This window comes from Lissotriton helveticus, chromosome 2_1 (genome assembly GCF_964261635.1).
Source record: "Lissotriton helveticus chromosome 2_1, aLisHel1.1, whole genome shotgun sequence".
NCBI classification, from domain to species: domain Eukaryota; kingdom Metazoa; phylum Chordata; class Amphibia; order Caudata; family Salamandridae; genus Lissotriton; species Lissotriton helveticus.
This window is the reverse complement of record NC_136059.1, coordinates 1,436,073,296-1,436,097,487: the sequence shown is the minus strand read 5'-3', so window position 1 is coordinate 1,436,097,487 and position 24,192 is coordinate 1,436,073,296. Positions and strand designations below refer to the sequence as shown.

Below are 24,192 nucleotides of genomic sequence, written 5' to 3'. Positions count from 1 at the left end.
GACATTTTGGTCCCGAGATTAGTCGAGGTCTATGGGGAGTCTCTTGAAGCAGGCACGCTTCCCCCGACGTTTAGAGAAGCGGTAATCATTCTCCTTCCCAAACCCGGAAAAGACCCCGCACTATGCAGCTCCTACAGGCCACTGTCACTTTTCAACTCTGATTACAAAATCTTGGCTAAAGTCATTGTTATACATTTGTCGTTACTGATGGAATTCATCATTGCTCTGGCGCAATCGGGTTTTGTCCCTCATAGGTCCACCTCCCTTAATCTTCGCACCCTGTTCACAGTGCTACATAGAATGGATCCTGACACTCCAGCAGCCGCTATTATGTTGGATGCTGAGAAAGCGTTTGACTCCCTGGAATGGCCCTTTTTTTATCAGTTATGAGACGCATGGGGATGCCGGAGTGCTTTGTCTCTACGGTGGCGCTGTTATACACTAAGCCCACTGCTAGGTTACGCCTAAATGGTACTATTTCCGAGCCCTTCACTCTGTCTTGCCGTACCAGACAGGGATGCCCGTTGTCCCCGCTATTATTTATACTGGCTATGGACCAATTAGTCCGTCATTTCCAGGGAAAACATTTACACCGCGGGCTTCAGTTTCGCACAGGCCCCCTCCTGGTTTCACTTTATGTGGACGAAACTGTTCTATACGTTCGAATGCCTCACGTGAATTTGGAACCCCTGATACTAGAAATAGCACGGTTTGGCAAATTCTCCAGGCTCTGCATTAATTGGCATAAATCTGTCCTCTTTCCTCTCATGGCTGGAACGACCGCCTGGCCTTGTACGTTCCCACTAACATGGTGCAGTGACGCGCTTAAATATCTCGGGGTCTATGTTCATCTTGACATGGACACCATGATCAGACTGAACTATGGCAGGGCAGCTGGAGACTTAGAATTACAGATTTCGAAATGGTTGCGCCTGCCTCTATCAATGGCTGGCAGAGTTGCTATCATTAAAATGGTCGTTCTACCTCGATTTTTTTTATCTGTTTAATAATATCCACATCCCTCCCACTAACACTTTCTTTGCACAATTGTGGTTGCTGCTTCTGCGCCTTTTTTGGGAGGAGAAGACACCTTGGGGTCGATGGCAGACCTTGGTGCTGCCGTATGCGAGTGGGGGCTTTGGGTCCCTGATTTCCATTTGTATTATCTAATAGCACAATGCTGTTATGCCTACGTCTGGATTCACCCCGATGCTCGCGTCCTGTACTCTAAGTCGGAGGCCGATCTGGTACTCCCCTGCTCCCTGTCCACTGTCCTACCTACGGGATTCCCTAGGGACCCCCGAGATATCCAAACAGTTTCTACTACTTGCTGGGCGTGGGGCAGGCTGCGCAGAATGCTCGGCCTGGCGAGACGCTATTCTCCAGCTTAACCCCTTCCCAACCCTTCCTGGCTGCCGATCACTGGCGAAGTTCTGGTCCAGCGAACATTGAGAAAGTTTGCCATTGGTACGATTGGGGATCTGTTCCCCGAGGGTCATGCTTTCTCTGTGTCTGAAGAGGCTCGTTTTGCGGATCGCTCCTTTATGGACACTGTTGTACTAAAGCGTATACACTCAATGCTTCGTGCCCCTTTCCCTTCATTTCCTGCAGCCCCTGAGCCCACCCCCCACTAACACTATTACTGCAGAACCCCACTAGTGCACACTTGGTTTCTAAACTATGTAGACAAAGTGGGGCGACCAGATCAGTATCTGACGCCAGGGTGCGAGAGGCTTGGGAGGTGGACTTGGGTGGGCCCATTACTGATGACCAATGGGAGTGGTGTTGCCGCGCCACTAAGGAAATCTCGCTGAACAGCAGGCACAAGCTGCTCCACTTCAAATTTCTTCGTAGAATGTATCACACACCCGCCCGTTCTCATAGAATTGACCGTAATAGACCCCATCATTGTCCCAAGTGCTTAGCTCCTTCTGCGGATTTTGCCCACCTTTCTTGGACCTACCCAAAGATACATCAATACTGGTCCTCTGTCCACTCTACACTGGGGGATATTTTGTCCATGCAGTTACAACCTCTCCCTGAGATAGCATTGTTAGGGTATGTAGCAAACTTTCCTAAAAAGATTAGAAAATTGGCGGCCCTGGGCTTCCTGCTAGCCAAGTGTGAAATTGCATTAGTGTGGGGAAGCAAGAGGGCTCCTACTTTGCAGGCGTGGCTCCGTAGTATGGCTTTTTGCAACATAAATAGCGAAGAGTATTCCACCCTGGTCCCCAGCACCTCCCGTCCTACAGATATTTGGGTGCCATACAGGTCTTACATAGCCAGGAAGCGGGCTGAGCAGGAGACCCCATTGGCTAGTGGCATTACTCCCGAGGGTGTCGGCTAGTCCTTTGCTCTGTTGAGTGGCTGAATTGACATATCACTTCTATATATCTTGCTGTGATGGATGTGTTCCCATTATTGTTGTTCTATTTTTATGATGACTGATGTCTTTCCACAGTCCCATTCTTTTGCATTCTGTATGATGCTGCCCCCTAACATTGACTTACTGTGCTTTTCCTTTTGTACCATTGTACGTAACCCTGATGCACGATAACTTTTCTGTACATGATTAGTTGTCAACAATGCTGCGAACTGCACTACAATGATTGATACCGTTTTGTTATTTCGCAAAACGGAAAAATTAAAGTTAAAAAAAAAAAAGAAATGTGACCACATTTCCCGGCCCTGCTAACCCTCCAATGGCTTCCCATTGAAGCTCAGGTCCAATTCAAAACCACCTGCATTACTCACAGAGAGCTGCACTCCTCTTCACCCTCACTAAAAATATCTGGAACAAATAGGGGTTCCAGAAATGCCCAATCCCTGCTCCTGGAACCCCCCAACTTCAGTCAAGAGCGGTACAGGAGCCAGTCATTCTCTGATTGTGCCACAAGAATCTGTAACTCCTTACCTCCCTCCCTTCGCCTAACAAGCTGCCATAGCCACCTTCAAAAAGGACATCAAGCTCCTCCTATTTGAAAGACACCTGGGTAAATTACCCATGACCATACCGAAGTACTCTATCCAGTAGACAAACTACCTTCATTGTGTCCCCCCACTATCTTAATCAATGCTTGAACCATGTGCATCTCTTGTCCAATGGCTGCATTGTTCCTGGTCGCAGTTACCGATGCAATATGTCTGAACGTATTTATTGTAACTTGCTGTACCCTTGTATCATGCTACTGCTGTAAAGCGCTCTGATGCCTCCGGGCCATGTCCACGCTATATCAAATATCAAAATTGAAAAGTAAAAATAAACAATGAACATGGCCATCTCATGAAATAGCACTCAAATCAAATCCATCTTTATTCGATCATTTCAAAATAATCATAAAAGACTCAATCAGTTGATATACATAGAAATTCTTACAAGTACAACATAAAATAGATACAAATTGGTAATTTGAAATCATTACATAAGAACAGTCTCAAGCTAAAATTATCAATACAAAGAAAAATTACTCAGGCACTAAAATATTAAAGTGTTATCATGCCTAATAATTTGTATGAGTGTGAATCTTACGTTTTTTCCGAATCTAACGTTAGCAAGCACATGATTTTAAAGATGTTTAATCAATTTATACTTTAACAGCACATAAAGATATACCAGTTTTTTATTAGATGAATAGAATATAGGGATTTTGATACATTCTTCATTGGCCAATATTCCCACAAATCATTTATCAGATAAACTGTACCTTTTTCTCCAATGTATTACAACATATGAAATCACTCCATCGTGATATTGTTAATCCACAAATAGATGAATTTAGTTAGTACGCCTAATCGACAATGTACAGTCTATAAGAATTGAAGAGAAATATCCATGATTTAAAAAAAAAACTGTAAATGAGAATAGCAAAGCTAGTTTGTGTGAGAGAAGCAATAATATGAAATATGAAATTATTCTGGCATCCAACAGCACGACGACCTGTAAATCTACGTCTCAATCATCGAAGTTGAAAATATTTCTGCGGACACTCGGTGGGTGATAGATAAGGCACAGAAGTGTAGTCCAGACATAACAGATTCAATCCAGATTATTTTTTTTATCAACCATTGAGGCTGTAGAGGCATGGGAAGAAATGAAGTCGAATTAAGGTATTGTACCGAATTGTGGTTGGTAATGAAGTGTGCAAACTGAATGGGGCTTACAGCATTAATCACGTGACTGGTAGCACGGTTAAAGATAAGTCAATGGCTGTATTTCCTTTTTCCCCAGAGCACATCAACAGATCTGTGTATGCATTGTCCAAATTCTCCATGACCCCTTGTGATGGGTCCCAGGCGCTGTATTGACCAGTTCATACTATTAAAACATTTCCCTGTATTTTACTGGAAGTGAAAACAGCCCAAGCTTGCCCCAGTAGTCAACGGCACGAACCTGATAGAAACCAGACACCGATGTGCTCTCTGAAAGAAAAAAATGAATACATGTAAATGGTCGCCAACTATAGAAATTACTAATATTATACATACTATAAGCAGCAAATCCAGGTCATTTGTGTCCTCTTTTATGAAGAAGAAGCATGAACAAGTCACTACATAGCAAAACGAATTGCAGTGAAAAGCAGAGACATTACAGGATGCAATATCAAAACACTAACAGGAATGTATTAGTTATCGTGTCACATACCTCCGATTCAAATTTTAACGGCGTATAACGTTTCACTCGGTCAAACGCGCAATCAAAAAATGGTAAAACCATGTCAACTATAGTACACCATATTCTGCAGTTTATATAGCGCGAACCCAGCTCAAAAGCATTAAAAGCGCCTTATATGTTACATTACACAACCTCCGATTCATTTGTAGGCACGGGCAGATTAAGTGATTTGCTAACAATCACAGTATGTTGAGGTGTCGCCGGGACTAGGACCTGGTCCCCAAGTTCCTAAATCGACAACTGAGGTCATAACCCACATCCTCACCCTGCACCATGTATTTCAAACCAATATTACCACTTTTATAACTCTTGGTGGCCTTTAAATGATTTAGCCATATTTGGATAACAACAATTTGGTTGATGTTGGAACCGGCGAAATGGACCCTTCAATTCCTTGCTCCACGGGATTTTTTTTAAATTCACAGGTGTGTAAGGGCTAATGAATGAAGCTTTATCAGATATGTTAGGCATATCTAGATTACTCTGAAAGGGTGCCATTCCAGAAAGTAAATATTGGATCATCATTTTCTGAAAGTACACTCTTTTCTGACAATGCACTTTAATGCCCAGATTCTGGGATAATCCATCTAAGAATTCAACAGAAGTAAATACGTATATTTTTACATTTATTTAATTAGGTATTATTAAATAGTGTTTGAACCGATTCAAAACCTCTTCAAAATGCTTACATACAAATCGGCATGTGAGTGGAGAAAGGAATGATGGACTCCTTACTTTGTGTGAATAACTGAATAAAAGAAGGCGTGTAAGTTATTGACGATTCTCCTCCTGACAGGTAAAAAAAACACCTTTAAGTGGTACGGTGAAGGAAGATTTTTCAAACTGTTTTGCCCATCAGAAGTCAGATCAAACTTCAATAAGGCATTATTTTGAAATGCTGGCAAACATTTTCTAAGATGTGGAATCAATGAATTTCAGGAAATTAGGCAGGAGTCTTACACCAGCCAAGGATTCCAGGACCTCAGGAATAGCATTTTGGGTTCAGGGCTCACTTCAACAGAAGCCACCAACAGGGTGCAAGGCAAGTTCAGTAGAAACTGGTCAGCTGGGCTCTTCCGGTAAAGTGGGCCGCTTGCAGCTTTTGTGGCCCGGTAGTTTAAAAGGCCAGACAACTGAACCATGGAGTCTACTTCTTATCCCTGGGTACAAGTGGGAGCCGTTCCAACACTCAGGGTTCTCCTCACAGGTCTCAACATCAGATGCAAGACCTTTTTTGTCATCCCCAGATCCAGTAGGGATCTGAAGAGACATTTATGACTGGCACTAGCATGTGGGTTGGAGTGGCTCCTAGCCCTTCCTAACCACTAGGAATAAAGTTCCCAGCAGTAACCCTACCTACTTTTTTGTTTTGTTTCCCTTTTGTTTTTTTATTACTTTATTTTCCGAGTTTTACAGCTCAAACAAAAAGCAATATGCAATATCCCGTCCGCAGTGAAGCACACACATGTAACACATTTTAGCACAATCCAATGTCACATCAAACCGATCGAACATATTGCAGCACAACATAATGAGCAGGTGTCACTAAGCACCGTGATATACGTGGTGTAGTTGTTCTCCACCCTACCAGGGCAAGATGTAGGAATTCACTATTTAGGGGGAGTCCCTGTTCCGTTATCTTCGTGTCTGTCACACTAATTTATTAGTGGAGTCAGTCCGCGACTAATGTGTGGTCTTGCAGTGTAATGTCATCTTCAATCTCCGTTTGTTCCTGTCCCCTGTTGGTAATGTATGTTGTGTATAGTCCGAAGAAGTTTTTAGGGCAGCTCCTGGGAGGTAGTAGTTCACTGTAATTCTCCGTCTGTATGCTACAATAAAGCATATCACATGACCACTGTGTCATAGTAGGGGATGGGCCCTGCAGCAAATGGACAGCGACGCTGCATTTCGCAAGCAGCAGTCCCATATCCACCAGTCTACGCTCCCCCCGCACAATGTTTTTGGAATAGCCCAGCAGTGCCAGGGCTGGATCCGGGGCAAGCTCTATTTCTAGGATTTTCTCTAACTCCTGAAAGATCAATTCCCAAAATGTATATATTCTTGGACAGGTCCAAGTAAGGTGCATGAAATCTGCCATGGGTTCCGGACATCTATCGCAGGCCGACGTGTCTCGTAATCCATATCTATGTAATCTTTCGGGAGTATAGTATGCCCTATTGAGGTACTTAAAATGTATCAATCTGTGCCTATCATTCAGTGATATCCGGCGTGTACTGGTGCAGCAATATGCCCACATGGCATCATCTATCGGCTGTTGCAGATCTCGCTGCCAGTCTAGTCGGGCCTTCGAATATTGGTTGGCCCTGTGTGACATGGCCATCTTATAAATCTTGGAGACTATCTTGCGCGGCGATTGTATCTTGATGACATACATGAGTTACGCAACTTCTGGGGGCTCCAATAGGTCGTCACCCAGCACTTCCTGCAGGGCGTGCCTAGTCCTGTGATACTGGAAGCGCTGCAACAGAGTGCCAGGAGGCTCACGCTGCACTAATTCTTCCCACTGCTTAATCACTCCATTGTGGAATAGATCACCAACCTTTTGTAACTGTAAAGAGTTTAACGCGCATATCACCCCTCGGTCTCTACAGGGAGGCAGCCAACGTGCCCAGTCTAGTGACATCTCTGGGGAATATAGCTGGGCTCCCGCCTGTAGCTGCAGCTGCAGCAGAAAGTGCCAAGCATGTCGCATAGCATTGATCGAGTCCAGTATCCCCGTCCTGCGATCCGGATCTTCCGTTAGCAAGGCCAGGATGGCAGCGGCTCCACCACAAATGTCTCAAGTCGGAGGTGGGGAGCTTCCGTTGGGCCATGTATCCAAAAATAGGCGTGCGAACAATGCGCAGCCCTGTAATATAAATTTAAATCCGGGGCTCCCAGGCTCCCCATGTGATATAGCAAGGTCAACGTCTGCCAACTTAATCCTAGCATGATTGCCCGCCCAGGCTAGTTTAATGAGAAGCGGCGTGACCCGACTAAAGATAGATATAGGCAATACCATGGGGATATTCGTAAACAAGAATAAAAACCGGGGCAAGACCACCATTTTCATTAAGGAGATTCTGCCTAACAGTGACAGCGGCAACTGAATCCACTTGTCCACGTCCTCTTCCAACCTGCTAACCGCCACGCCATGCCATAATTTTCCCTAAATACAACCTCGGAGTCAGGGTGGACTCGGATCCCCAGGTACCTTATGGAGTTCTTGGACCACTGCAAGGGGTACTCCAAGTCCAAGACTTTAACCAGTTAACTCCTAACCCAGATGAGGCTCCAAAGCGTACCACCTCCCGTAGAACCGAGCAGAGAATGTTTTTGGGGTTGCGGACGTATAGTAAGGTGTCATCAGCATACGTTGACACTATCAATTCTATTTTTGGCAACCTGAGTCCCTTGTGGCTATGGTATTCTCTGAGGACGCAGGCTAGTGGCTCCGCAACCAAGGCGTAGAGTAGTGGGGACAGTGTGCAGCCCTGCCGCGTCCCCCGCAAAATGTTAAAGGGCGCTGTCACCAGGTTACCGATTCTAACCCTGGCTGTAGGGCGATTATACAACACCCCAACCAGCTGCAAAAAGACTGAACCCAGACCCATCCTAATTAAAACTTGGTGCAGGAAAGGCCACTCGACCGAGTCGAAGGCCTTCTCCATGTCCAAAAAAAACGCTACCGCCTTAGAATCTGGTCTGGTGTGCTGCAGAGCTCCAAATACCATACGTAAATTGTAAGTGAGGTTCCTATCAGGGATAAACCCAGCCTGTTCAGGGGCTATCAGTACCTGCACCAGGGGAGCAATCCGATTAGCAACTATTTAAGCAAAAATGTTTGCATCCACGTTGAGCAAGGAGAGCCGTCGGTAGGACCCACACTCCTCTGGGGGCTTCCAGGGTTTAGGTATAGCTACTATCACTGCCTCTCTAAGTGTGGGCGGCATTTCACCCATTTGACACATGTCATCCAAGAGTGCTGAGAGATGCGTTATAAGTACATCCAGGAATGCTCTATAAAAGGACACCGTGAGGCCATCTGTCCCGCTCACATGCCAGTCAAGGCAAGGACTATTTCGTCCCTTTCCACTGGTCTCATCAGAAATTCCCGATGAGTATTCATGAGGAAAGGCAATTTAATATAAGATAGATACTCCAGTATTTCCTCTTCCGTCCCCGAGGAGCGCGTAGTATACAAGTCAGCGTGATAATGGCGAAAGCGTTCTGCAATCTCAGTCTCCTCTGTTAGTGCTTCACCTTCCTCCGAAGTGAGTTTGGTGACTAGTACTTTGCTGCGGTGTCTCCACAGCAGCTGTGCCAGAACCGCACCCAGTCTTCCCCCTCCCAATACGCACCTGCCGTGGCATATGTACCCAGATGCTTAAGTTCCGCATCAGCCGCACCCTGATACTCCTCCAAAGAAGACTTCATTTCAGCAGCCACAGAGTCGTCCGCCATCGACAACTAGCGGCACTCCAAGTCCACCAATTTCTTCTCTAGGGCAGCCAGGCATCTGCGGATGTCCCGGAGAACTCCAGAGTGTTTAGCCATGGCTATGCCCCGTATATAAGCCTTGAAGGCTTCCCATATCACCTGAAAGCTTTCAACTGACCCTATAATAGTCGCAAAGGATGTCTCAATGGCTTCCGCAAGTTCAGCTTTAAATGCCGGATCCAACTTCTCCATGTCCAAAAAAAACGCTACCGCCTTAGAATCTGGTCTGGTGTGCTGCAGAGCTCCAAATACCATACGTAAAGTGTAAGTGAGGTTCCGATCAGGGATAAACCCAGCCTGTTCAGGGGCTATCAGTACCTGCACCAGGGGAGCAATCCGATTAGCAACTATTTAAGCAAAAATGTTTGCATCCACGTTGAGCAAGGAGAGCCGTCGGTAGGACCCACACTCCTCTGGGGGCTTCCAGGGTTTAGGTATAGCTACTATCACTGCCTCTCTAAGTGTGGGCGGCATTTCACCCATTTGACACATGTCATCAAAGAGTGCTGAGAGATGCGGTATAAGTACATCCAGGAATGCTCTATAAAAGGACACCGTGAGGCCATCTGTCCCGCTCACATGCCAGTCAAGGCAAGGACTATTTCGTCCCTTTCCACTGGTCTCATCAGAAATTCCCGATGAGTATTCGTGAGGAAAGGCAATTTAATATAAGATAGATACTCCAGTATTTCCTCTTCCGTCCCCGAGGAGCGCGTAGTATACAAGTCAGCGTGATAATGGCGAAAGCGTTCTGCAATCTCAGTCTCCTCTGTTAGTGCTTCACCTTCCTCCGAAGTGAGTTTGGTGACTAGTACTTTGCTGCGGTGTCTCAACAGCAGCTGTGCCAGAACCGCACCCAGTCTTCCCCCTCCCAATACGCACCTGCCGTGGCATATGTACCCAGATGCTTAAGTTCCGCATCCGCCGCACCCTGATACTCCTCCAAAGAAGACTTCATTTCAGCAGCCACAGCGTCGTCCGCCATCGACAACTGGCGGTACTCCAAGTCCACCAATTTCTTCTCTAGGGCAGCCAGGCATCTGCGGATGTCCCGGAGAACTCTAGAGTGTTTAGCCATGGCTATGCCCCGTATATAAGCCTTGAAGGCTTCCCATATCACCTGAAAGCTTTCAACTGACCCTATAATAGTCGCAAAGGATGTCTCAATGGCTTCCGCAAGTTCAGCTTTAAATGCCGCATCCACCTTTGAGTACGCGGGGAATCGCCATGTAAACGGTGGTATACCTTTCCTAGGTGTAATAATCGTTATCAACAGCAGGGAATGACCAGACAATGTACGAGGTAATACCTTGCATTCTCAGACCTCCTCATAAAGTGGAGTAGATCCCATTCAATAGTCTATCCTGGTGTGGAGGTTGTAATAAGCAGAATAATGCGTGAACCCCCCTTTTCGCAGAGATCTTGTGCGCCACACATCTCTCAGGTCTAAACTAAGCATTACGCCTTCCAGCGTCTTAGCTGCTGATGTGGGGCGCCTCTCCGGTCCCCCTGATCTGTCAAGTTCCGGGTCCCTGCCAAATTTAGATCCCCACCCCAGACGAACTGGCTATTCATGTATTTAGCTGCAGTGGTCACCAGGGCATCAAAGAAATCCGGGCTATCGTAGTTTGGGCTGTATATGTTCACAAGTATCAAGTCCAGTCCCCTCCCTTGAAATCTGGATATGGTGTACCTACCGTCTCTATCTGTGTTTAGTGGAGTCAAAATATACGCTGAATTAGGATTGGTCCATGTGAGCACCCCCTGGCATGTGTGGTGAAACCTGAAGCGTGCACATTGTCCCCTAGACCTCTGCTCCGTAGGAGGGGGCTGTCTATTGGAAGATGAGTCTCCTTTAGCAAGGCTACGTCAATGGCATGATTGTGCAGATAGTGTAAAACCTTACGAAGTTTCCTATGGTCATTCAGACCCCTGACATTCCACGTAAGTGCCCTAAGTGCTTCTACTGATTGGGTTGTTCAGTTGTTACTATGTGACCCCATCCCACTCATTCAGTCTCAAATCACAATTCGATCTGTGCTTTCGGTTGCGCTCATCTACATCTTGGGTGTGTGCGCAAATAGCTTCCCTCCGGAAGAACATCCACTTGTTTCAAAACCCCCATTCTCCCCCCTCCCACAGCAGACCTCCCTCAACATGGCCGCGATCACTCCCCGTTCCCCTTCCGTACCTCCCCCCTCCCGTCCCAACCTTCAAAAACAAAGAACAGTCCCAGGTGTGTTTCATGCGTGGGCAGAGGTTACTCATCTAATATGGCGTACTATCTGGCCCCCATGGAGCTGCTCTCTAGGTACCGTCTCCTACAGCTCTTACAATTGCCCATTATATATTGTTCACCCCTCCCGCTCCCCTTCAATTGAACAAGATTCAAAGTCCTGGGCGCCATATATTGACTCTTCGCGGCATAGTGTCTGCCGGGCGTTACGCCCCTGTCCCAAAGCTTTGTGCCCCTTTGGACCATCGCACTACTGCACAGTCAGCATCCCCAGCAACGCAGTACAATCTTCGTCTCCCCACATCGGACATTATTGGGCAGTATTATTTAGATTCTATGCATCTCCCCCCGTCACCCTCCTGTCTTACTCCAGACCCCCTCTCTACTCTGATGCTCTCACAACAAATCCAACATCATCCCGGGCCAAATGTCATACTTATGGCTCTCAGTCCCCAGTCTTAATTCAGTCCTGCTCATCCAGCTGCCCTCCGGCTGCCTCATCAAGTAGGTGCCACTCCGGACCCGAACATTTTTCTCTCGACCAGTCTTTCAGCGCCTTCTGTAGTGCCTTCGGGTCTGTGAAGATGTGAGATCTGCCTTGCCTGTTGACACGCAACTTGGCTGGATACAGCATGGCATAGTCCACACCCATCTCTCGTAGTTGCTTTTTCATCGGGATGAACTATTGACGCGCCTCCTGTACTCGTATCGTGAGGTCTGGAAACAGCGAGATCACAGAACCTTCATATCCTAAGGGCTGCTTCTCCCTGGCCAACTTCAATGCAACTTCCCGATCTCGATAGTTGAGTAATTTTGCTATGATTGGGCGAGGCGGCGCCCCCGGGGGCGGCCGAGGCCCCAGAGAGAGATGCGCTCTTTCCACCACAAACATATTAGAGAACACTTCTTCCCCTGGCAGGGCTTTCAGCAGCTTTTCTATGAATTGCTCCATATTACCTGTGGGTGTGGTCTCCAGGAGTCCCGTAATTCTTAGGTTGCATCGCCGAGAGCGGGCTTCTAAATCCTCGGTCTTATCCTGCAGCACCCTCAACACTCTACCTAGTTGTTTGTGGTGGTATGCGCTTCCTCCACGTCAGTCAGTCTGCGTTCCAACATGTCCAGTTGCTCAGCATGTTTATCTAATCTCTCAGCCATACGATCCATGCAATAGGATAATGCATCCATTTTCGTGCCAAGTAATGAGATGCCGCTCTGCAAACTTTTTTCCATGGCGACTAGCATGCCTCGAATATCCGGACGTTGTTCCTCTGCAGGATGTTCACCCACTTTGGAGGCCGCTTCAGTGGAAGCGTCACTGGATTTGGACCGCTTCTGCTCAAATGACAGCTTCGGCTGCGCCCTGTCCACTCTTCCCATCTTTATCCCTTGCGGTTAGTACAGCCAGCCGTAGGGTAGATCCACGCTGTTGCGCCAGCTCTCCAGCACCACTACGCCGGGGGCACCTCACACAGGGACCGGGGTGCATCGCAGGGGCAGCCCCGGGTCCCGCACAAGTGCCACCACGGGCTGGGCACTCACCTCCGATTTCCGCCGCACCGACCCAACCAGCATTGCAGCCGGTCCTGATAGCGGCTGCTCCTCGCAGGTATCTCCCATCTGTGGGGTGCAGGGGGGGTCCGGATGTGCGCCGCACTCCTCACTGACTCAAGCCCGGGGACTGAGGCCCAGCTCAGCTCTCCTCGGCCGCCGCTTTATCTTCGGCACAGTTTGCAGCTCAGCTGTCGGGAGCGTCGCAAACAGCACCCGCGAGGCTCCGGAGCTCAAGGGGCACTATTGTCCGTTCCCGATGTGAGTCAATTGCAGGATAATTGGTGAATTGTTAGATGGTTTTCATAAGAGCTCTCGGCTCTTGGTCGCGAGCAAGCTCCACCCCCTCAGTAACCCTACCTACTTACTAAGCATTTCCTGTGTGCCCTAATGCAAACAATCCTACAGTGCCCCTCTCTATCTATAATCAAAATGATAGAACCTTTCTTCCCTTGTTCAGAGCTCCAGTGCGCCCCCCCCCCCCCTTAGTGGCGTTGCCAGAGAAATAGGAAACCCCTCCTCTTTGGTCACTCAAAACCGATCCCGTAGCAGCTCAGATTGTTGCCTGGCAGGCTAAAAGGACAAAAGGGCCCAGGTGTTACCTACATCTGCCTGTGACAGGATAGACTTCTTCGAAGATAATTATGTACCTATGAACTGCCCAGATGGTCATTCTGTCAGAGGAACAGAACACCTTCCTACACCCAAGGCCTTTGTCTCAGCTCTGGGAACAAGTTCACACCTCCTCAAGGAGCTATTCAACACCTGTGTGGCAGTTGGAGGCTAGGGCAAATGGGCTTCTTGAGGCTTATGGCAGGCAAAAGGATTCTTTTTTCCAGAACCTTTTGTACAATATCTAGTACAAATTCGCCTTCACTGATGAAATGAATTTTTAATAAATATTTTCAAAATTCCAAGAATTAACTTTTTTCTGGTTCCTAGGTGGAGATAACATTATTTAATTTTAATGTTAAATCCCAATGCTTACCTATGGACTATGGAACAGCTAATCCTGCTATAGTGAAAATAGCTTTTAGGGCTTTGTTATTGTAAGGACATGTTTTATATTAAATGTCTACATATGACACTTTTAAGTGCTAAGCACCCTGCCTTATTGGCCATTAAGGTTCAGTTAGGGGTGACTTATTAACATTTAAAAAGAAGGTTCAGGCCTTTAAAGCGGTTTTTATAGGTTGAATTTGCAGTTTAAACTGGGACAGCCAGGTTACTGAATGCAGGCCTGCAGTTATGCTTTGTATTGTGCCTTTAATGGTGGCACAAAAAGGGTTGCAGTCCACTAGTGACATTTAACTTACATGACCTAGGTACACTTTGTACCATATACAAGGGACTTATAGGTAAGTTAAACATGTCAATTAGGATATAGACAATTTAACTATGTTTTAGGGGTCAGATCACATGTACTTGGGACTGGTTAGCACAGTCCCAGTGCACAGAGTCAAATAAACGCAGCATATGTCCAAATAATGGGGGATGCAAAAAGAAGCATTTTCCAACACACCCAAGAAGAGCAAGTATAGGCCCTCAAAGGAGACAAGATATTTTTTTGCCAGAGTCTATGGGAGATCCTGATTTCAGGCAGCAGGTATACTGATCAGCGAGAAAATGAGATGGTACAAAGTGAAGCAATATTAATGGTGCAGATGAGAAACCAACACCATTTTTCTGTAAAATGGCATGTAAGAAACAAAAGAGTAGATGACTAAAGTTGGAATTGTCTCTAGGTGCATTGCACTAGGTCACCGAGTCAAAGGAGAATTTGAAGAACAAAGGCATTTTAAGGAAAGCCATTCAATCTATTGTTAATCTCAAGAATAAAGTAAACTGGCTGAAAATGCCTAAAGAGGCCTTCTGAGTTGAAGTCATTTGGTTCTATTCATTTACAGATATTGAGGATGGAAAATGTAGAGGTTCAGGGTGGTAGAGGTTCTTGGTGGATCTCTTATTATAGGTATTGAGGTCAAATGTGTCACTCGGCTACCACAAAAACTGCTCAGGTTTAATCTCAGGGACAAGAATGCTGGTGTTGAAAACCACTGCAGGCAAAAGTATACTACTACCTGTTCTCCCTCCCTTCGTAATTACTTCTCTCTGCTCTCTAAGACCCTGAACAGGACTGAACCTTTTCTTCAGGCAGAACTGAGCTGTTTGGACATGGTCTTTTTAGGTCTCGCCTGAGCCAATGCACTTACGCATTGCTCCATCGAGATTATAGCAAGCGGAAAAGAAAAGTCTACCAAAACGGCTGCGGATCGCATACAGTTCATGTGATCTATGCACATGCACACCATCGCCAGCCACATAACACACCACCATTTGTCTGTGCCTCGGCATCAGACTTCAAAGGCTGGCGATCCCCCGCCCCCCGCGTGCACATCGCGCACCACCATTTGTCACCATTTGCCAGCATGCGCCCGCTAGCGCTTTCATATCACTCCCCCCTCTCCTACTTCCCCTCCCACCTCCCACGGCCGCTCTTTCCATTCACGCGCTCTGCAGGTCACCATTTGACAGCATGCGGCCACTAGCGCTTTCATCCCTATCACACTCCCCTCTCCTACTTCCCCTCCCACCTCCCAAACAGCATCGAGCTGCCAAGACTTGAAGGGAATCCGCTCCCCGCCATATGCTTCACGCTTGTTTTCGTTGGTTTTCAGCTCAGCCCGACTCCAGCGCGTGCTCAGTGACACAAAATGGTTTCACTTGGGTAGAAAATGACGCTTCAGCAGTCTGGATTACCAACATTTATTAATTTTAGTCCAAGCAAATTATTTATAGAACACACATAAAATTGTATACGCACAAGGTCCTCATTACGAACGGACCGGTTTTGCGGCAGTATTTATTGCACCAGAAAACTATCGACACTGTTGGTTAAGTCATAATTAGCATGAATTACAAGTTTATCCTCTAAAATTGGGCTTCATAAGTATATTTTGGGCCGCACTAAAATCCGCTTGTTTTTTAAGTTTGCAAAGCTCATTACTTAATAGAGTGTTCCTCTATAAACGCTTAACACACGCACTCACCAACACACGCACTCACAAACACATGCACTCACAAACACACGCACTCACAAAAAGGGTAGCACTTTGATGTGCCACTTGTTTGACAGCTTCTTTGGAAGAGACTGATGATTATGCATGGCGAAGATGTGGTGTCATGGCAGAGCTAAATATACAAACAATATCTGGGCAACCTCCTCATCAGCAGTAAATCAGCAAAGCTTCTCCCATTTAACATCGGAGCACTACATTCTCACAGAAAGAGCTGGTCTTGTGGTCTTTCTGAAACTCTAAAGGTGGTTGTAAACCCGCAGGCTTTGCTTGAGCTCACATGCACAAATTTCCACATTTATTGCAGACCTTATATGATAAAGGTTGCAGGTTAGGGTGCTCCTTACAGCAAGGCTTTAAGTGGGATGAACTGGGGGGGGGGGGGCTCTCAAAGTGGCGCGATCAATGTAATTAAGGCATGGCTTAAAAAAAATCTGGCCTTAGCATACTTTGCTGTTTCTGTCATTGCATCCAGATATATAGTACAACAAGTAACAGCATACCTACAAGCCAGGACTATTGGCTTTATCTTTTTTTTAAAAAACTTTTATTGAATTCAAATAACAAGAAACATAGAAAGGAAACAAAAACAAGGCAATATAATACAAAATGTGTCACCTCGGTGCTGGGGGGGGGGTACATGTGCAAATCAAATGACAGAAGTATACAATGAGATTAGGGGGGGGAGGAGATCAGAAACAAACAAGATATTTAAACTCCTGCGGAGGAAACATCAGGTTGGGAGGATGACAGGTCAGTATTCGGTTACGGATGGGGGGGAGTACATATATCACCACGGTATGTGTTCCATTGAGCCCAGATTTTCCTCCATTTGCGGGGCGTGCCACGGGAAACATAAACAGTCTTTTCTCTAAACATGCACCAGTCCATGTTTTGTTGCCACACCAGAACTGTCGGTGGCCTCTGGGCGCCCCATAACTTGGCAATGTCTCTCTTGGCAATCATATTACCCAAGGTCACCCATCGAAGCTGCGCTTGGTCATAATCATTCGGCTCCCAGACATTCAACAGACATCTCCGCGCCTCAGGCATTGATTGCACGCCCGTGACCTCACTCATAACTTCATGCACGCAAGTCCAATAGCGTAGCACAGCAGGACATTCCCAAATAATATGGAGAAATGTACCCACCATACCACAGCCACGCCTGCACAATCAATCTGCCGAGAATACCATGCGTACCAGACGAGGACCAGTCACGTATACCCTATGAAGAATTTTGAGCTGGACAAACCGGAGGCGTGCCGGGATAGCCACCTCCTTCGGGGAAGAGATCAAAGCCTGCCAGTCCTCGTCATCAAGTTCCAGACCATCACTAGTCCATAGCTCTCGAAGGTTATCCAGTAGGTCAAGTCTGGTATTAATCAACTTTTTATATATGAGCGAGATCGTGCTATCAGGGACATGCCCATCCAGTATCCGATCTTCAAGCGGGGACGCCTCCGGAATAACCGAGCCCTGGGGAAAAACGGACAGAACCGCATGTCGGATTTGCGCATACCGAAAGGATTCTCTATCACTCAGGTCGTACTCAACTTTCAGCTCCTCAAACGTCTTGACTCTATCCTTGACCCATACATCATTAACCCTGCTGATACCGATCACGTCCCACCTATCAAAACCCTTCGATTTCCAGAGGGAGCCAAGTTTTTCCGACGCATAAAGCGGAGTTGCACGAGTCGGCCTGTCAGCCCATCCCATAGCCGCTGTGTGCACGATGCCACACCTGCACCGCCGTCTTAGTGGGACCCGTGAGAGATCTGCCGGCGGATTTCGCGTATAGAGCCCTGTTGTAATCTCCACCGGGCAGTAGCCATTTATCCATCTCAAAAGCCGGGTTCGGCAAAGGAGCGTAAGTGCCGTGATTGATGGCCCCGAGCTGAGAGGCCCAATAATAGCGACGGACGTCCGGGAGCGCGATGCCCCCATCGTACCAAGGGAGCGTCAGCTTCGAAAGGGCAATACGAGAACGGCCCCCCCATATCAACTGTCTCTGTAGACTTTCAATCTCCCGAAAGTAACTGGCAGGTACAATGTCAAGTGTGTTTTGAAGCGCATAAAGAAACCGTGGGAGCGACATCATCTTAAATAGCGCCGCTCGTCCCAGAGGAGAAAGAGGGAGCCTATCCCACGCAATCACATCAGCACGGAGGCGCTGAAGAGGGGGCAACAAATTGCGTTCATAACGAAGCACAGGGTCAGGTAATAAAGATTCCCAGGTACTTGAATCCCTCCAGCACCACCGAGATAGGACAGCCACGGGGCAGGAGAGGAGCCTCGCCGGAGAGGACATAGACGCAAGACTTCGACCAGTTGATGACAAGACCGGAGTTTTTACGGAAAGAAGTCAAGACGTCGAAAAGGACGATCAACGACTTCCGAGGCGACGTAAGGTACAAGAGAATATCGTCTGCGTATAGGGATATACGATCTTCCAACTCCGGAGACCACCTAATGCCCTTCAGAGACGGCTCCCATCTCAGCCAGGCCGCCAGCGGCTCCAAAGCAAGGGCAAACAAGAGAGGGGACAAAGGGCACCCCTGGCGCGTACCCCTACCGAGAGCAAAGGAGGTCGAGACGCGCCCGTTCACCACCATTTGGGCCAAGGGGTCAGTGTAAAGCAATTTTACCCAGTTGATAAAAGTGGGGCCGAAACCGAATTTAGAGAGAACCGCCCAAAGATATGGCTACTCCAGCGTATCAAACGCCATGGTGGCGTCCAAAGACGCCAAGATGGCCGGTTCACGCAGGGTCTCCGCCCGTGCAAGGACTCCGTGCAGACGCCGGCGGTTCAGTGCCGTGTTGCGGTGTGGTATAAATCCGAATTGGTCCGAGTGAACCAGATCGCCTATGACAGAAACCAAGCGATTGGCAAGCACTTTGGCCAGGATCTTCGGTTCGGCGTTAATAAGAGAAATGGGCCTGAAGGAGTCGCAGCGGTCACGTGGCTTACCATCCTTATGAATAACCACTACGGAGGCCAATCTTTGGTCAGGAGGAAGAGAGCCCGTCTCCAGTGATTCTAAAAACATCGACCTTAGATACGGTGCTATCACATCCGGACGGAGCTTGTAAAGCTCAATGGGGAGCCCATTAGGGCCCGATGCCTTCCCCGACCGAACCGAGCGGATGGCAGTCGCGATCTGCTCAACCGTAGGCGGAGCCTCCAGGAGATCCCTTTCAGGGTCGGATAGGCATGGCAGCGAGATGAACCAGATCGCCTATGACAGAAACCAAGCGATTGGCAAGCACTTTGGCCAGGATCTTCGGTTCGGCGTTAATAAGAGAAATGGGCCTGAAGGAGTCGCAGCGGTCACGTGGCTTACCATCCTTATGAATAACCACTACGGAGGCCAATCTTTGGTCAGGAGGAAGAGAGCCCGTCTCCAGTGATTCTAAAAACATCGACCTTAGATACGGTGCTATCACATCCGGACGGAGCTTGTAAAGCTCAATGGGGAGCCCATTAGTGCCCGATGCCTTCCCCCACCGAACCGAGCGGATGGCAGTCGCGATCTCCTCAACCGTAGGCAGAGCCTCCAGGAGATCCCTTTCAGGGTCGGATAGGCATGGCAGCGAGATATCGCGCAGAAGCAAGTGGGAGTCATACTCAGGTCTATCGGACACAGGGGAGTACACTTCCCGAAAATAATCGGCGAAACATTCCACAATACCAGCAGGGTCAGTGATACTCACGTCATTCAAATCAACTATCACAGGGACAACCCGACTCGCACATTCCCTCCTGTCCAGCCAAGCAAGCAATTTCCCTGCCTTATCTCCCACATCATACAAACGTCCCTGCTGTTCCCTGCTCGTCTCTTTCGCCGCGTCTGTCACCAACGCCCTATATTCAAGTTGTTTCAGACCCAAAAGGTGCAGCCTCTCCGGAGTGACCTCGGATTCCAACTCCCCCTGAAGACGGTGATTTCATTTTCAAGACGGACAACCTCCTCCCGCCTACATCTCTTAACATGGCCAATCAAGGAGAGGGCCTGGCCCCGAATAACAGTTTTGTATGCTTCCCACAACGAGACAGAGGAGGACACAGAACCCACATTTTCGGCAAAGTATTGGTCAATCGTTTTGATGAGTTCCGTTCTGACCTTGGGATCACGGAGATACCATGGGTTTATCGGGGCCACCCTACCCTCCGACCCCGCATGCGCGTCCACGACCAACCATAGTGGGGAATGATCCGAGATACCCTAAGCTAGATGTCTCACCTCCCTTATGGAGGAGGCCTGGGAGGAGGGCATCAACACATAATCCAGTCTTGAAAGACTGCCATGGGCCCCAGAGTGGAAGGTATATTGCAATTGCCCAGGGTGAAGCAGGCGCCAGCAGTCGGTAAGCCCCAGAGCCTCCAGTAGGTCCCCCAACCAGGAATGAGACTTTGCGATTTCACGGGGAGGGTAACGATCACACATCCCAGACAATACAGAGTTGAAATCCCCACCCACTACAAACAAACCCTCGGGGACTCCCAAGAGCACTCTTCCCAGGTCGGCATAGGTAGTAGTCTGGAGACACGGCGGTATGTAGACGGAGAGCAGGGTGATAACCCTCCCCTCCCAGCGCCCCACAATGGTGGCGTATCGTCCCCTATCATCCAGGATGATATCGTCAACAGCAAGAGGGAGGGAGTTTCTAACCAGAATGCCCACCCCCCTGGAGCCAGAAGTGAAACCCGAGTGCGCAATGAGACGATAGCCACGCCTATCCATTGCATGGCACGTATTGCCAAGCAAGTGCGTCTCCTGGAGCAAAACCACGTCAGGGGACAAACGTCGCAGCAGCTGCAAAACTACACCCCGCTTGATCCTATCTCCCAACCCATTAACGTTCCAACACAGTAATCTTAGTCCTCTACCCCCCATCCCAGAGATCACCCTCATCCCCCCTCCACCCCAGACGCGACACTGTAAAACAGAAGAACATCGATACTATGCCTTGAGAAAAACAAAGAAATGTGAACTGCCACCCCCTAGCCCCCAAAGAAACCCCACACATCACACCCCCCTCCCCGCACCCCTGCATAAGACTCAAAAGCCCCCCCCAACTTGCAGTGTGCCTGTCGCCCTAACATACAACTATTCTACGAAAAGAACCCCAGAGGAGGAAGACTCACCCAACCCCCACCCACACCCCACTCAGACAACATGTTAGCAAATAATAGTGGCGTAGCCTCAAACCACTGCTGAAAGTCAATACGGTGGCCCGGGAGTCGATTCCGCTCCCTATTCCTGCTCCACCGGGCCGCCCTCTGCTCCGCCGGAGTGTTCAGAACGATCAGATGGAGCTCGTCCCGGGGGCAGCGTGTCCAGACAGTCACTTGCCGCCCCAGGATGATCAAAGAAAAATGTTCGGTCATTGTAAACCACACGTAGCCGGGCCGGGAAAAGCATAGCATATTTAATATCTCTGTTCCTCAGTCTCTTTTTCACCCCCTGGAATCCAAGTCTCTGTTTCTGAACCTGCTGGGTGAAGTCCGGGTAGAAACTGACTGTGGTGTTTTCATAAGCCGCAGGACCCGATAGGCGTGAGGCTTGCAGGATCGCATCCCTGTCCCGAAAGTTAAAGATCCGAGCAATGATGGGACGCGGAGTGGCTCCCAGCTTAGGCGGGCCACCCGGGATCCTGTGTGCACGTTCTACTGCAAAAAACTTGCTGAGGCCCTTGGGTGCTAAATGATTCAAGACTAAGTCCTCCACCAGCAGGTCCACCGATGATGCTTCTGACATCTCCGGGACACCAACCAGACGGACGTTGTTCCGTCGTGCACGACCCTCAAAATCGTCCAAGCGTCGGGAGAGGTAGTCACGGGCGGATCGCAGGTTACCGACCTCTGCCTGTAAGTCGGAGACGTCAGTAACAAGACTAGATGTCTTTAGATCGAGGGATTTGACCTTCTCATTAGTCTTCGCAAGGTCAGCCCTGATCAGGGTAACATCAATTGCGACCGTATCCAACTTGAGGGTCAGGGCTTCATACTGTTGACCCAGTGTGGCCTTCATCCCGGCAATGGCGCCCATGACGTCTCTCAGCGACAGATCTTCACCCATCGGGGCTTCGTCTCCAACGTTGGCCGGGGGTTTAGTCGAGCCGCCCGGAGAGCCCTTAGCGAGGGTATATCTGTCCATAACATTAGACTGCACGGAACCCCCTCGCATTGCCGGTTTGGTCTTGCGTTTTTCTCCCTCAGGCTTGGTGGCCATTTTGGGACGTGCGCCCCGGAGGGTATTCTGAGACCTAGTGAAAATGGCTACACTCGATACGCCCGAAGCAATTTGATGAATAAGACGAGGATCTACCACCAGGCAATGAATAGTGAAAGGCCAGGTCACCAGTTGGAGATTCGTGGTTAGGTGGAGAGCAATAAACCAGGGCGATCGAGGCAGAGTCAAAGAGGTCTAAGCACGAGAAACGAAACTGAAAGTCGAAGACCGGGCAAGGGAGACTCGCATGATCCGTTGTTGTTCAATTACTGTCCGGCTGGCAGAGAAACCAAGCCCGGGGCAGTACTATGGAGCAGGCCGGAAATGTTCAAAAGTCCATATCTGCGGCTCCCGGGGTCCAAATCGAAGTTCGAAAACGGAGAAACGATCAGCAGGGCCACGCCAATAAGAACCTGTCCTCTAAGTCAGGATAGGGTACAGGATAGTCGGTGGAGGTGGCGAAGGTCCGGGAGCTCTAAGCTCACGCGACCATCTTGGGTGCGCGCTAAGCTCCTCCTCACTATTGGCTTTATCAATGGTTGTTAGTTGCATAAGATACATAAGCAGCAACGATGGCTTGTTTTTAGTTTGCAAAGCTCTTAATTAATAGAGTGTTCCTCTATAAACGCTTTCAAAGAGAGTGGTGAGCGCATTTGACTGCACGTCTATGGCACGATTAGACAACATTCATTTGGCACAACATTCATTTGGCTTTTAGTAGGGATAGCGGTTCTTCCTTGCACGATTGTGTGTTTGCGAGGATGGGGGCCTCTAGCTGCAGCCTTCCGCCGCTGACTTTCCCTCGTTTTAGTTTGCAAAGCTCATTACTTAATAGAGTGTTCCTCTATAAACGCTTTCAAAGAGAGTGGCGAACGCATTTGACTGCACGTCTATGGCACGATTACAAAACATTCATTTGGCACAACATTCATTTGGCTTTTAGTGGGGATAGCGGTTCTTTCTTGCATGACTGTGTGTTTGCGAGGATGGTGGCCTCTGGCTGCAGCCTTCCACCCCTCCCTTTGCCCAACAAGGATGGCCTTGGAGGGGAGCAATTGAAAAGGCCTCATTCCCCTCCCAAGAATATACGCTTGTGACCCTTGGCGCCAGATGGAAGCCACGTCTGTTGCAATGTTGACACAACTGGCCATTAATGAAAGAGTCCGGCCAAACCACAGGACGATACGAGAGGTACATTTCCCACTTCCCCCGCTCTTTATTAAACACTAATATACACTGGTAACCGAAAGACACTTTCAATATGTTTCTTCGGATGTATTTTTATTTATCCATCATATTCCTGAAGGATTTTAAGCTCATGAGCTACTAAGGCAACAAACAATCCTTCGGCGCTTCTGGCATCCGTGTTGAAAGACTTTATGTGGACTTCAAAGCGGCGCACTGGTTCTGCTTCCACCCACCGCTCTCCCTCCCCCCCTCCATTTCAATCAATCACGGGCTCTAGCTACACATCCACTCGCAAACACACGGACTCACAAACACATGCACTCGCAAACACACGCACTCGCAAAGACACGCACTTGCAAAGACACGCACTCGCAAAGACACGCACTCACAAGCACACGCACTCACAAACACACGCACTCACAAACACACGCACTCACAAACAGGGTAGCACTTTCATATCTCACTTGTTTGACAGCTTCTTTGGAAGAGACTGATGATTATGCATGGCGGAGATGTGGTGTCATGGCAGAGCTAAATATACAAACAATATCCAGGCAACCTCCTCATCAGCAGTAAATCAGCAAAGCTTCTCCCATTTAACATCGGAGCACTACATTCTCACAGGAAGAGCTGGTCTTGTGGTCTTTCTGAAACTCTAAAGGTGGTTGTAAACCCGCAGGCTCACGTGCACAAATTTCCACATTTATTGCAGAGCTTATACGATAAAGGCTG

The 24,192-nt window shown here is 48.2% G+C and overlaps 1 protein-coding gene across 1 annotated transcript in view; it reads right to left on the bottom strand.

Annotated features, from left to right (window-relative positions):
- Nucleotides 1-3,289: 3,289 nt before the first annotated feature.
- Nucleotides 3,290-24,192, bottom strand: part of IDUA (alpha-L-iduronidase) — a 1,961,268-nt gene continuing 1,940,365 nt past the window's right edge. The window contains exon 14 of the mRNA XM_078676355.1: nt 3,290-4,419. Within this exon, the coding sequence (XP_078532481.1) occupies nt 4,319-4,419 (101 nt within the window). The 3' untranslated portion in view covers nt 3,290-4,318. The remainder of the gene's footprint in view (nt 4,420-24,192) is intronic.